This window comes from Chlorocebus sabaeus, chromosome 12 (genome assembly GCF_047675955.1).
Source record: "Chlorocebus sabaeus isolate Y175 chromosome 12, mChlSab1.0.hap1, whole genome shotgun sequence".
NCBI classification, from domain to species: domain Eukaryota; kingdom Metazoa; phylum Chordata; class Mammalia; order Primates; family Cercopithecidae; genus Chlorocebus; species Chlorocebus sabaeus.
In genome coordinates this window covers 34,630,648-34,643,742 of record NC_132915.1, presented here as the reverse complement: position 1 = coordinate 34,643,742, position 13,095 = coordinate 34,630,648, and the positions used below count along the sequence as shown (strand labels likewise).

The 13,095-nt window shown below is 38.1% G+C and overlaps 1 protein-coding gene across 2 annotated transcripts in view; it reads left to right on the top strand.

The window, feature by feature from the left end:
* PLGRKT (plasminogen receptor with a C-terminal lysine) overlaps positions 1 to 11,139 on the top strand; it is a 75,418-nt gene extending 64,279 nt beyond the window's left edge. For both annotated transcript variants that reach the window (XM_007969336.3, XM_037998437.2), the window contains exons 4-6: positions 7,223 to 7,353; positions 7,924 to 8,033; positions 10,745 to 11,139. In XM_007969336.3, the coding sequence (XP_007967527.1) occupies positions 7,223 to 7,353; positions 7,924 to 8,033; positions 10,745 to 10,866 (363 nt within the window). In that variant the 3' untranslated portion in view covers positions 10,867 to 11,139. The remainder of the gene's footprint in view (positions 1 to 7,222; positions 7,354 to 7,923; positions 8,034 to 10,744) is intronic.
* Positions 11,140 to 13,095: the final 1,956 nt, after the last annotated feature.

The following is a 13,095-nucleotide window of genomic DNA, read 5'->3' as shown; positions in this document are numbered from 1 at the left end:
TTCACTCTGATGGGCAGTTTCTTTTGCTCTGCAGAAGCTCTTTAGTTTAATTGGATCCCAGTTGTCAATTTTGACTTTTGTTGCCATTGCTTTTGGTGTTTGAGTCATGAAGTCTTTGCCCGTACCTATGTCGTGAATGGTATTGCCTAGGTTTTCTTCTAGGGTTTTTATGGTTTTAGGTCTTACGTTTAAGTCTTTAATCCATCTTGAGTGAATTTTTGCATAAGGTGTAAGGAAGGGCTCCAGTTTTAGTTTTCTGCATATGGCTAGCCAGTTTTCCCAGCACCGTTTATTGAATAGGGAATCCTTTCCCCATTTTTTGTTTTTGTCAGGTTTGTCAAAGATCAGGTAGTTGTAGATGTGTGGCATTATTTCTGAGGCCTCTGTTCTGTTCCATTGGTCTGTATATCTGTTTTGGTATCTTTATTTTTTATCATTTCAACTTTTGTTTTAGGTTCAGGGGGTGCAGGTTTATTATTTGTGATGCCCAGGTTTGGGGTATGAATGATTCCATCACCCAAGTGGTGAGCATGGAACCCAATAGGGAGTTTTTCATCCCTTGCTCCCCTCCCCCTCTACCCCTTCTCAGTAGTCCCTGGTGTCTATTGTTGCCATCTTTATGTCTATAGTTACCCAGTGCTTAGTTGCCACTCACAAGTGAGAACTTGAGTTATTTGGCTTCCTGTTCCTTTGTTAATTCACTTAGGATAATGGCCTCCAGCTGCATCCAGATGGCTGCAAAGGATATGATTTAATTCCTTTTTATGGCTGCATAGTATTCCATGATGTATATTTATCACATTTTCTTTCGTCAATCCACCATTGATGGGTAGCTAGGTTGACTCCATGTCTTTGCTATTGTGAATAGTGCTGAGATGAAAATATGAGTAGACATGTCTTTTTTGTCGAATTGTTTATTTTCTTTTGGATATATACCCAGTAATGGGATTGCTGGGTCAAATGGTGATTCTGTTTTAAGTTCTTTGAGAAATCTCTAAACTGCTTTCCACAGTGACTGAATTAATTTACATTCCCACCAACAGTGTGTAAGTGTTCCCTCTTCTCTGCAGCCTTGCCAGCATCTGTTATTTCTTGTCTTTTTAATAGCCATTCTGACTGGTGTGAGATGGTATGTCATTGTAGTTTTGATTCACATTTTTCTGATTATTGATGTTGAATATTTTTTCATATGCTTGTTGACCAAGTGTATGTCTTCTTTTGAGAAGTGTCTGTTCATGTCCTTTGCCCACTTTTTAATGGGATTATTTGGTTTTTGCTTGTTGAGTTGTTTAAGTTCCTTATAGATTCTGGATACTAGACCTTTGTCAGATATATAATTTGCAAATATTTTCTTCCATTCTGTAAATTGTTTGTTTACTCTGTTGATAGTTTTGTTGTTGTTGTGCAGAAGCTCTTTAGTTTAATTAGGTAACATTTGTCAATTTTTGTTCTTGTTGTCATTGCTTTTGAGGACATAGTCATAAATTCTTTGCCAAGACCAATGTCCAGGATGGTTTATTTCAGGTTTTATTCTAGGATTTTCATAGTTTAAGGTTTTCCACTTAAGTCTTTAATCCATTTTGAGTTAAGTTTTGTATATGGTGATAGGTGGGGGTCCATTTTCATTCTTCTGCATATGGCTAGCAAGTTATCCCAGCACCATTTATTAAATAGGGAATCCTTTCCCTGTTGCTTATTTTTGTCAACTTTGTTAAAGGTCACATGGTTATAGGTATGTGGCTTTATTTATGAGTTCTCTATTCTTTTCCATTGGCATATATTTCTGCTTTTGTACTAGTACCATGCTATTTTGGTTATTATAGCCTTATAGTATAAAGACAGGTAGTGTGATGCCTCTGGCTTTGTTCTTTTTGCTTAGGATTGCTTTACCTATTTGGACTTTTTGGTTCTATATGAATTTTAGAAAAGTTTTTTTTCTAGTTCTGTGAAGAATGATATTGGTCGTTTGATAGGAATAGCATTGAATCTGTGTTTTGCTTTAGGCAGTATGGCCATTTTAACAATATTGATTCTTCCAATTCATGAGCATGGAATGTTCTTTCATTTGTTTGTGGTGTCTCTGATTTCTTTCATCCTAGGGGTGTGTGTGTGTGTGTGTGTGTGTGTCTGTCTGTCTGTTGTAAATGGGATTGCATTCTTGGTTTGGCTCTCAGCATGACCATTACTGGTATGTAGAAATGCTACTAATTTTTGTATGTTGATTTTGTATCTTGAAACTTTGCTGAAGTTGTTTATTAGGTCTATTAGGGCTAGGAGCCTTTTGGCAGAGTCTTTAGGTTCTCCTAGTGTAGAATAATATTCAATGAGGAGGGATCATTTGCCTTCTTTTTCCATTTGGATGCCTTTTATTTCTTTCTCTTGCCTGATTGCTCTGGCTAGGACTTCCAATACTAAATTGATAGGAGTGGTGAGAGTGGACATCCTTGTTTTGTTCTAGTTTTCAAGGGGAATGCTTCCAGCTTTTTCCCATTCAGTGATGTTGGCTGTGGGTTTGTCATAGATGGCTCTTATTATTTTGAGATATGTTCCTTCAATGCCTAGTTTGTGGAGGGTCTTATGTGTTCTCTTTAAAATTAATTGTGGTTCTCTAATTGTTAAACTAGCATCAGATAAGCCTGTAAAATCCTCAGAGTGTGAAGTTATAATCAGGAACATTTTGATTTCAAATTATTCTGTAAAGCAGTATCAAAAAGTCCAGAGACAAGAAAATTATTATTATAAAAGGTCTACATTTCTTTTAAAATAGGATAAAGAATTTTGTATTTAGGATTTGAGTTAACATCCATTAAGAGAACTTGCTGTACGTGTTCTGTTTTGCTTTTATTTGCTGTTTTTAGTGTCAGTAATTGAGAAGGAAGGTTGAAAATGAATGTACACATAGTTAAAGGATGCCAATTCTTGGTAAATTGATAATTGCATTAATTCATTTATCCCTTTATGGCTATTGAAAAATTTGGTAGTTGAGTTTATTAATTTGACTTTTAAGATGTATACAGATACAGACCTATGACTTTAAACATAATCTTATGAAATATAGGGTAGTTAATAACATTTTAATTGATAATTAACATTACAGATCAAAATATCTTTCATTAGAATGTTTTGCTCATGGAGAGAGTCTGCATGGAATTTTTTCTCACTCTAGGCTCATAGTTTATCACAGGTACACAATCTTGCTGATTTTTATAATTTATCTATGAAAGATGGGCATGATTGCCTTCATTCTTAACAGTAAGGGAGCAGACTCAATATAATATTTGTTCATAACTAGTTCTTTAAATATACTTAAATTTGAGACTAGTTTTAGATTTATAGAAAAGGCATATAGAATTCCCGAATACCCTACATTCATTGTGCCCTGCTGTTAACATCTGACCATTACCATGGCACGTTTGCCACAACTAAGAAGCTAACATTGATCCATTACTATTCAATACATCCCACATTCAGATTTCATTTGTTTGTCTCTAATGTTCTTTTTCTGTCCCAGAATCTCATCCAGGATGCCACGTTACATATAGTCTTCTTGTCTCTTTAGCTTCTTCATCCCTCACCCTGCCCTTTCATACTGTTCTCATTGGAAGCAAGTAACTAAGCAAAGCCCAAGATCAAGGGGTGGGAGTTAAGCTCCACTTCTTTGAAGAGGGAGGAGGAGTATCTATGTAAATGAGTTGGAATTCTTCTGTACAGGATATTTGTCTCTTCTCCATTTATATTAGTATAGACTCATGGATATTTATTTTATACTTTAGGTTATAATCCAATACTATGTTATTTATTTTGCTGATAAAATTGTTCCAGCTTTGGACATTAGTAGCCTTTCAGATTGACCCCCGTGTCCTTTTGACATATTCCATCATCATTATTATTATTTTAGTATCTCTTGACTTTCTGGCACTATAAGATGCTGTAGGCTCCTCTTATACATTTCTTGCCCCAGTCCTAGGCCAGCTATTTCTCCAAGGAGCCCTGGTTTATTTATTTATTTATTTATTTTGGAGAGTAGAAATCATGTCTGGGTGTTCCTGGGTGTTAGGTATGCTCGTTTGCAAGAGGTTATTGCCTCTATTCCCTGTCAGTGGACAGAGCTGAGAAAACGTATGTACTTACACTAAGCCATGAATGCCTAATCCATGTATGCATATAGATATGCATATCTATAATTTCATCTTTGTCTGTCTCTATATCAAGCACTAAGCATGAGTTCATACTGATGTCATTGGCTCTAATCCAGTACCACATGGTTCATTCTAGTCTTTTCCTCTTGCTTGTTTGTTATCTCCCTGTTTAATAATAAGAAGCCTGACTTCTACCATCTGCTGTCAATTTACTTGTTGCTCACCTCCAGTAGACATGTAAAGTGGTTTCAGAATTGTTAATCTGTAACTTGTGAGAGACAGTTTTACTCACTAGAGTACAGTGTTTATGTATAGTTCTTTCTGTCTTTAGTTTTACAGTTTTTAGTCAAAATACCATTTTCCAAAGTTATATCAGTTATTTTCCCCCAACCCTTCAGTGAGATTGTGCCATACATTTGTAGTACAGTCAGATTACTTTGTCACAGTCCGCATTCCATCTTGTGCATCCCTTGCCCTTTTGGCTGATTTGTAAAATTTGTATGCGCTAAGGTTCACGCTGTGCTGTAAAGTTTTATGCGTTTTGACAAATGCAGAGTGTCATGTATCCACCACCATAGTACCATACAGATTAACTCCACCACCCTGAAAGCCCTCTGCTCACAATCTTTTGAGAGTTCCCAGGTGATATCTTTCAGACTGATATCTCACGTTGATCTTTCGTGGGAAAAAAGCATAAGCTATGAGTCTTTCATTTATGGTGATGGTTCTCAGTCCCGGCAGCACACGAGAACTATCTGGAAACCTTTAGAAAATACTGATGCCTGATTTTACCTCCAGATCCCGACTGAATTGCTCCCACCTGGTTTAGTTGGTCTGGGGTGTAGGTCTGGGTACTAGAACTTTGAAAAGCTCCCCAGATGCTCATGGTGTGCAGCAAAAGTTTAGAACCACTCTGGACTCCTCTATTTCTTGTTTACTGCCTTTTGATAAAAACACAAATAATTAATTGCTGCATTTACATCACTTTGGGGGATATGATGAATCAGTATGTAAGTTTTGTAAATAAATAATGTAGCAAGGATGAATTTCACACACTAAATAATCTTGTGCAAAAACACATCTATTTTTTATTGCTAATTGAACTCAAAATGAACCTCAATTTCTCTTGGTGACAGCAAATTCAATTTTGACAAGTCAAAGTTACTCAATTATTTGTAGTTTAAAACTCAGTTCTTTGGGAGAAAATAGGTGAATTCAGCTTTCCTCCCCCCCTTCTCCATTCATCTTTTCCCTGGTATGACCTAGGCTTGGGTGCAGGTGATCTCAGGTGGCACCAGCATCAGGGAAGGCACATCTAGCCAGATGCATTTGGGGATCCCCAGACAGAGAATTATGGCCCTGCTTCCTGTGGAGAATGTTGGGAGGGAGCAGATACTGTGGAGCAGAAAGGGTTTCAGAGCAGACCTCACAGAGAGCATGCCTAAGAGAGGCCACTTCCATCTCCCTTAGCGGCTGAGGGGTCTGAAGAAAGTCTGCAAGGTTCTCACCTCAGCTGGAGAGGGTCAGAGAAGGTGGCTGCAGACTGAGAGCCGGTAGCCTACTGGAGTCCAAAACCTTGGGCCGGGGACCCCACAACAGACACTTGGGAGTGAATGTAAGCCAGTGACTGAGCGGGGAAGGCCACTGGATCCCAGAGGATCAGCAGCACCTGAGAGTATGGGGATGATGGTTATGCCAGCCTGGAACACGGCCTCATGCCCTTAGGGAACATCATGTGGTGCTGTCCAGGTTGATCGAACAGAAAACAACAGCAGAAAAGCACTCTCGGGTGCTGCTGATCCTCTGGGATCCAGTGGCCTTCCCCACCCAACCACTGGCTTATGTTCACTCCTAAAGTGTCTGTTATGGGGTCCCCTGGCTCTAGGTTTTGGACTCTTTGGTAGTCCCCCTGCTCTCGATCCATAGCTACCTTCTGTGCCCCTCTTCAGCTGATGTGAGAACCTTGCAGACTTCCTCCACACCCCTTGGCTGCTGAGGGAGATGGAAGTGGCCTCTCTTAGGTGTGCTCTCTGCGAGGTCTGCTCTGCTGTAGCTGCTCCCTTCCAGAATTATCTACAGGAAGCAAGGCCACAAGTCTTCTCTGTTTAGGGATTCCCAAACCCAACTGAGGCTTCCTTCGTATCTTCTGGGGATTTAACTTCCCAAATTAGGCCAAGGAGCCAAGCCCCATCTTTACATCTAAACTATCATTTGCCCCTCCCAGCTACTCCCCTCAGTAGAAAGAGGGCATGGAGGGGAAACTAAATCACCTTCCTCTCCTCTTCCTTGCATCATGAACTCCCTGTGTACTGCCCTCTAGCTTGACTAATGACATGTAGTGCCAAGATTTTAGAATTAAAACAACAACAACAACGCCAACAACACTTTTCTCTGTCAAGAATATAACTCTCTTCGAATAATGGGCTTGGGTTTACAGACAGTTGCTTCTCCTGAGTATTTTCTAAAAATCCATTTAGAAATTCAGTCTCCTGTGTTCTGAACCATCTGCCTTCTGTTCAAAGCGGTGAAAGGCACTGAACAAAGTGGTGAAGAATTTGAGGTTAGAAAAATGTGGCAAAGGAAAAGATGTCTCAAAACAACAACACCCATCTACTATCATATTGTGGTGTGATATGGACCAAATAAATACTCCAAATAAATTTCAGTTTGGAGTGGATTTGGAAGGCAGATTTCCATGCAAGTGGAAATAAAGGCCAGTAAGATGTATCTACATTTAAAGACCCATAGATCTTTCCACACATGCAATAGGAAAAGCTGGACATTTATTTGAAGCTTGGCTAAAGCTCCAGACCACAGGCAGTCAAGACCTCAGGGTGTAAAAATGGAATATTGATATTTATTCTGTATTTATTCCAGGAAGATTTCACTGCCAAGGTGACAGTTGGTGAGAGCTGTCCAAAGGAGCTTTAGTCAAAGTCTGTTGAGATTTTTTTGAAAAAACATGAATTAAAGCAATTGAAGAATGAATCCGCTGGAAAAACAGATTACTATTTGTTCAGATTCCAAAGAATCTGTAACTTTGAAGAAGAGTAACTTTACTTTGTCTTTTGTTTTGTCCTCAGCTGGAAAGGCAGCTCATCATGCAGAGTGAAATGAGGGAAAGACAAATGGCTATGCAGATCGCGTGGTCTCGGGAATTCCTCAAATATTTTGGAACTTTTTTTGGCTTTGCAGCCATCTCTTTAACGGCTGGGTATGTTTACTATTTAATATTTTCTTCAGTCATTTACTTCTTTTTGTCTTTTCCATTACCATTTTATTATGAAGTTGGCCAGAATAAGACTTTGGTCCAAACAGTGTATGTAAGCAAAGTAACCTATTAACCTTAGTCCTTGGGGGTAACTCTGTGAAAGCAAGGCAGTAACAGTTAATTTAGTTTCCTAGGTTGCTTCTGTCTTTTTCTCTACTTTATTAGTTAGAGAGAGAGAGCACCAACTTGACACCAAGAAGGCCTCTATATGTTTATCTCCACAATCCCTCAGTGGTAGATACCAATCCTTACCCATTTTAAAAACAAGGAACCTGAGCTTCAAAGTCAAATAAAGATGAACAAGTCACAGACCTTGCCCTTGAGAACTGCAGAATCTGGTTAGGGATGTTGGGTAAGGAAATCCTATTTCCATAGAATTATCAAATGTATTAAGTAACTTCTGAAGGAAAAGTCATTCTTCCAAAAAGCAGGTATTTTTTTTTCTTTAAGTATACAGATATGTATTTACAGATTATTTTTTGATATTGGTTCTTTTTTTAATTCTTGAAATAGAGCGATTAAAAAAAAGAAGCCAGCCTTCCTGGTCCCAATTGTTCCATTAAGCTTTATCCTCACCTACCAGTATGACTTGGGCTATGGAACCCTTTTAGAAAGAATGAAAGGTAAGTCTTTGATAAACTAGAGTTTCTATTTGCTGATTTATTTTCCAGTTCAGGGATCCCTGCCTTAGGAATCTTTGACTTGTAAAAATTCTGACAAGACTCTCTCTTTGAACCTCCAATGACCAACATTTCTGCTCCCTCTCACACAGTGGTGTGCTAGAGCCAGCTCATACCAGCTCACAAGAACCAATCACTACATTTTCAGGGATTGTGTAAGCCGGTTGTTAAACATAGTCATTTAAGGTATTAAAACTTATATAAACTTGCAATAAATAAATTACAGCAAATAAATAATATTAAATTGTGTTTAAAACAAAGGTAATAAACAGAACTCATCTGTTTCTAAATATTTGCTATTATCCATACTCTGATTATTTATAGCTATTGTATCTATATGATAGAAATGCAGATATAATACACAGACAAAACAAAATACAGCTACCGTCCAGTTTTAGTGACACCCCGTTGATAGTCTGAAGTTGGTCTTGATGGGAGTATTTACACAATGGAAATCTGTGGTTGCCAAATCAAGGCTTGACTTCTTATTTTATTGATTGTCTAGACCAGGGGTTGAAAAATTATGGCCTGAGGCTGGACACCTGTTTTCAAAAATAAAGTTTTATTGGAACACATCCATGCTCATTCATTCATGTGTAGTCTGTGGCTGCCTTCCCATTACCATGACAGAGCCATCGTTGAAACAGAAACATATGAGCCCACAAGCCTATAATATTTACTGTCTGGCCCTTTGAGACAGTTTGCCAACCTGTGGTCTAGATTTTAAAAATTGATGAAGAAAATGCTAATAATGCAGATTAAGCTTAAAAATGTGCTTTGTCTGTAACTATTCCATTGTAAATAGCATAAAAGTTGGTGAAATATTCTTCTAATATTGAAAAACTATTATCCAGTTCAGCAAATAAGTTGTTTACATCATTCTCAAATAAATGAAGTTCCAACATTTGTCTTCAATAAAACAACTCATTGTTTCACTTTTGTCCTACTCATAAGTGTGAATGAAAACACCAACCGTCATCCATTATACTCTCTCATCAACTGCAACATAGGCTGGCCACGGATTCAAGCATTCCATAAAAATCAATGAAAGCATTCTGTGAGAATCAATTTGCTATGTGGAATTTTATGTACATTTTATTATGATACATATTTTTATGTATAATGAACATGTATAACATGTATAATAAGCATATATATTATAAATTTATATACATTTTATTTTCAGAGAACTGGTTGGTAAATATTCACCTGCACACTGCTGCTGTCACATAATTCTGATTTTTATTGCCCTGGAATTTGACACAGCTAGCACAGAAATTTAATAGGAAATTTTTGTGGGAATTTCCTGTTTAAAAAAAATTCGAATTCATCAGAAAACTTATCACATTAGAAAATGTAGATTATAGTTTTTTTTCCATGTTAATAGTGATGACTCTAAAATATACAATCCCTATTCGACTGAGTTTATTATCAGCCATTCTGTAAATACATGATGAGAATTTACTAACTGGAAGAAAGGATCTCTCACATGGAAAACATCTAGTCTGTCATCAATGGCCAACCTAATTATATGTAATTTTATCATGATTTTTACTTGCTATTTGAGACAGAGGTAAAAAAAGAAGATATTTGCAGATGATTGAAATGCTCTTATAATTTGAAAACTATGGTCTGTTCTGTTGGGTTTGGAGTACAATTAATAGCGTGTTAAAAGAAGGCCAGGTGCTCACACCTGTAATCCCAGCACTTTGAGAGGCCAAGGCAGGCAAATCACTTGAGTTCGAGACTAGCCTGTCTAACATGGTGAAATCCTGTCTCTATGAAAAGTACAAAATTAATCAGTGTATACCGCCTGTAGTCCCAGCTACTCAGGAGGCTGAGGCACAAGAATCGCTTGAACTGAGGAGGCAGAGGCTGCAGTGAGCTGAGATTGCACCACTGCACTCCAGCCTGGGCGACAGAGTTAGACCCTGTCTCAATAAAATAAAATAGTGTGTTAAAAGAGGAGTACTCACAGAAAGTGTCACCTTTTAATCCCAAGGGAGGCTTATGAAATGTAAACATATACTGTAATACAATTTTTAAAAATGTGCTAAGTAGTCTTCAACAATAAAACCTGACAAATGTCACTGGGCCCAAGAAATTACTGCATTGTGTAGCTCTTTGAAAGGGGAATTGTTTATAAAGATGTGTGTATATGTATATTTGTATGTATACAGACTAAAGAACATTTAATATTATTTTGAGTGTTTACAAGTAATGTCAGGTTGAAGATTAGCTTTTCTGAAAAATTAGAATTTGTAGTAAACTTTACTTTCTCTCTTGTCACTTATATTAAAGGACAATGGGAAAGACTATATATGTGGTTTCTCTACCCAAATCCCTCCGAACAGAATTAATACTAATCCTGACTTTGGTTCAAGGGAAAAAATTACTTAACTTGATGTTCTTTCTCTTCTGTCTTTTCTGTCAAAAAAAATCTGTACCTCCTGATTTATTTATGAGTTGTCAGAATTCATCACTGTGTTTCCTCTGGGAAGTATATTACTTCTCCTGAGGAAAATGTTTAAGTGTGAAATTGGGAACATGGCTCATACGCTGTTAGAGCCTGTCAAGGAATATAGCAATCAGGCTTTGTCACAAATTGCTTATGACCCCTTTGTCACCTTGTGTATTTCTGTACTTTATTTAAGGTGAAGCTGAGGACATACTGGAAACAGAAAAGAGCAAATTGCAGCTGCCAAGAGGAATGATCACTTTTGAAAGCATTGAAAAAGCCAGAAAGGAACAGAGTAAATTCTTCATAGACAAATGAAATCTGTTTAGCAATCAAATCTCAAAGCACAGAATTGTTGACTTGAATCATGGTTTTTACAATTTTTTAAATGCTCAAGATTTTGATATTGTAGATTTTATTTTAAAATATTAAAATGCAAGATGAGTTTTGAGCTATTTTAAAATAAAATTTATAACATTCAACACAAAATCAAGGAGGTGCTCTAAATAACTTTCAGATTTCCTCTCTCTGTGTGCATTACCAATATCTAAGTGTAAAATTAATAAATTGTTTTGAATTCCTGTAAGCAAATGCCCAGCTGCTCTCACTTCTCTGTCACACATACTTTCCATACCACATTCCATTTCCACAGATGCTTCTGTATTTTGGATTTGTCAATTGTGTCCTGCCCCTACATGACAGAAAACAGTATTGTTTGGCTAACATATATACTGCATTTACTATGACTGGCACTGTTCTGAGTGTTTTGTACAAATTCTTGTAATCATCCCAATAATTTTATGAAGCAGGAATCATTTTATAAATGTGGAAACTGAAGCACAGATATGCAGGTTGAACAAAGGCAGAAGCATGCAAGCCAAATCCAAGAAGTTGCTGCAGGTCATCCAGTTTGGCTGGGCCAAAGCCATGCTTGGCCAGGGCTTGGATTTGAACAAGTGTGGCTCCAGTGGCTGTGCTCTAAAAGGCCTTGACAAGGCCTTAACTGATGCTTAACCTGCAAAGAAAAGCTGTAAAAGGGAAAAGGTAACAACATTCAAATAGTGACTCAGGGCATAGTTGCTAGAGAGGTGGAAACGAGAGAGGTAGATTTGGATGACTGCCTTTTTATTTAGACTCACTGGGAAAACACCTCATAAAATACTCCTCTATGTAAGTATTCCTTCAGATGCAAACTCTACATATAATATGCTTATTCCAAAGAGATTTATTGATACTACTATGTGCCAGGCACTGTTGTAGACACTAGAGCTACATCAGTGAATAAGTAGACAATGTCCTGTATCCTGGGCAGGGGAATATGTTCTAGTGAGGGGTGGGAGAATTGGGGAGGGCAACAAATTAACATGGAGATAAACAAGATCATTTCTAATCATGACAGATGCTTCAGTGGAAATGAAACAGAGTGATAAGAGAATGATTGGGTTAATGAGGTGGTGCTACTTTAGATCGGGGCTGCAGACACTGCCTCTCTGCAGAGGTGACATTTGGACTGAGACATGGCATGGCCAAATAATAGAAAGAAGCCCAGGAAGAATAATAGGAGAGTAAATATTAAGGTAGGAATAAGCATGAATGTAATGTGGTCCCTACCTTCAAGGAGCTGACAACATACCAATGTATTTTGTTACAATTTTAGTTTTAGAGAACCTTGAGCCAAGTCTTGAAGGATGCATAGAAGTTCTCCATGAAGGTAAATGTTGAAGAGGAAGGGTGCCCCAGGCAGGAGAAGCAGCTTGAACAAAGACAGGACCATGCAAGCCAAATCCAAGGAGTTGCTGCAGGTCATTCAATTTGGCTGCAGCAAGGGGTTCCTCATGTGGGGGTCTTTTCAGAAATGATCCTGGTGGAAGCACAGTTCAATTCCTGAAGGGCCTTGGATGTAACAGCAAGGAGTTTGGATTCTTTCCTGAGGGTGATAGTAGTGAAAGAATACAAAATGGGATTTTTACTCAGATTAGTAGATTAGAAGGGAAAGATCCCAGATCTCAAGTAATGAGGAACTGCAATGATCCACCTGAGTGCTGACCAGCGGCCTGAATTAAGGCTACAGCCTTGCGAATGGAGTCAAGATTGTGAAAATAGAGAATAGCGGCACCGGGAAACCAGTCTGAGGTCACAGAGTGGGAGAAGTTGTTTTCCCTGCATTTTTAATCCGTGTAAATTATCTAAGGCCCCTAGAGAACATGGGAAAGAAGTACTGGGAGCAACACTGGTGGACTCGTGAATGCCTAAGACCTAGTGCTGGTGGTAGGTCACACCAGAATCTGGAATTGTATTTCTTTCCCCATAATTCAATCATGCTATTCAAATGTTCCTGACATAGTCTAGCCAGGGCTCGCCAAGAATAGTTTGAGACCTCTGCAAGGGCTGATCGGCTCAAGACCTTATATGGGATTTTCATTGCTGGCAACATAGTCAGGCCCTGGGCCCCCTTAAGAACACCAGGCTGTTTAATTATATTGGCTTCTTCCTCTGGCACTGACACTGAGTTTAATAATTCTACCTCAGTAGAGGCCCTGCTGAGAA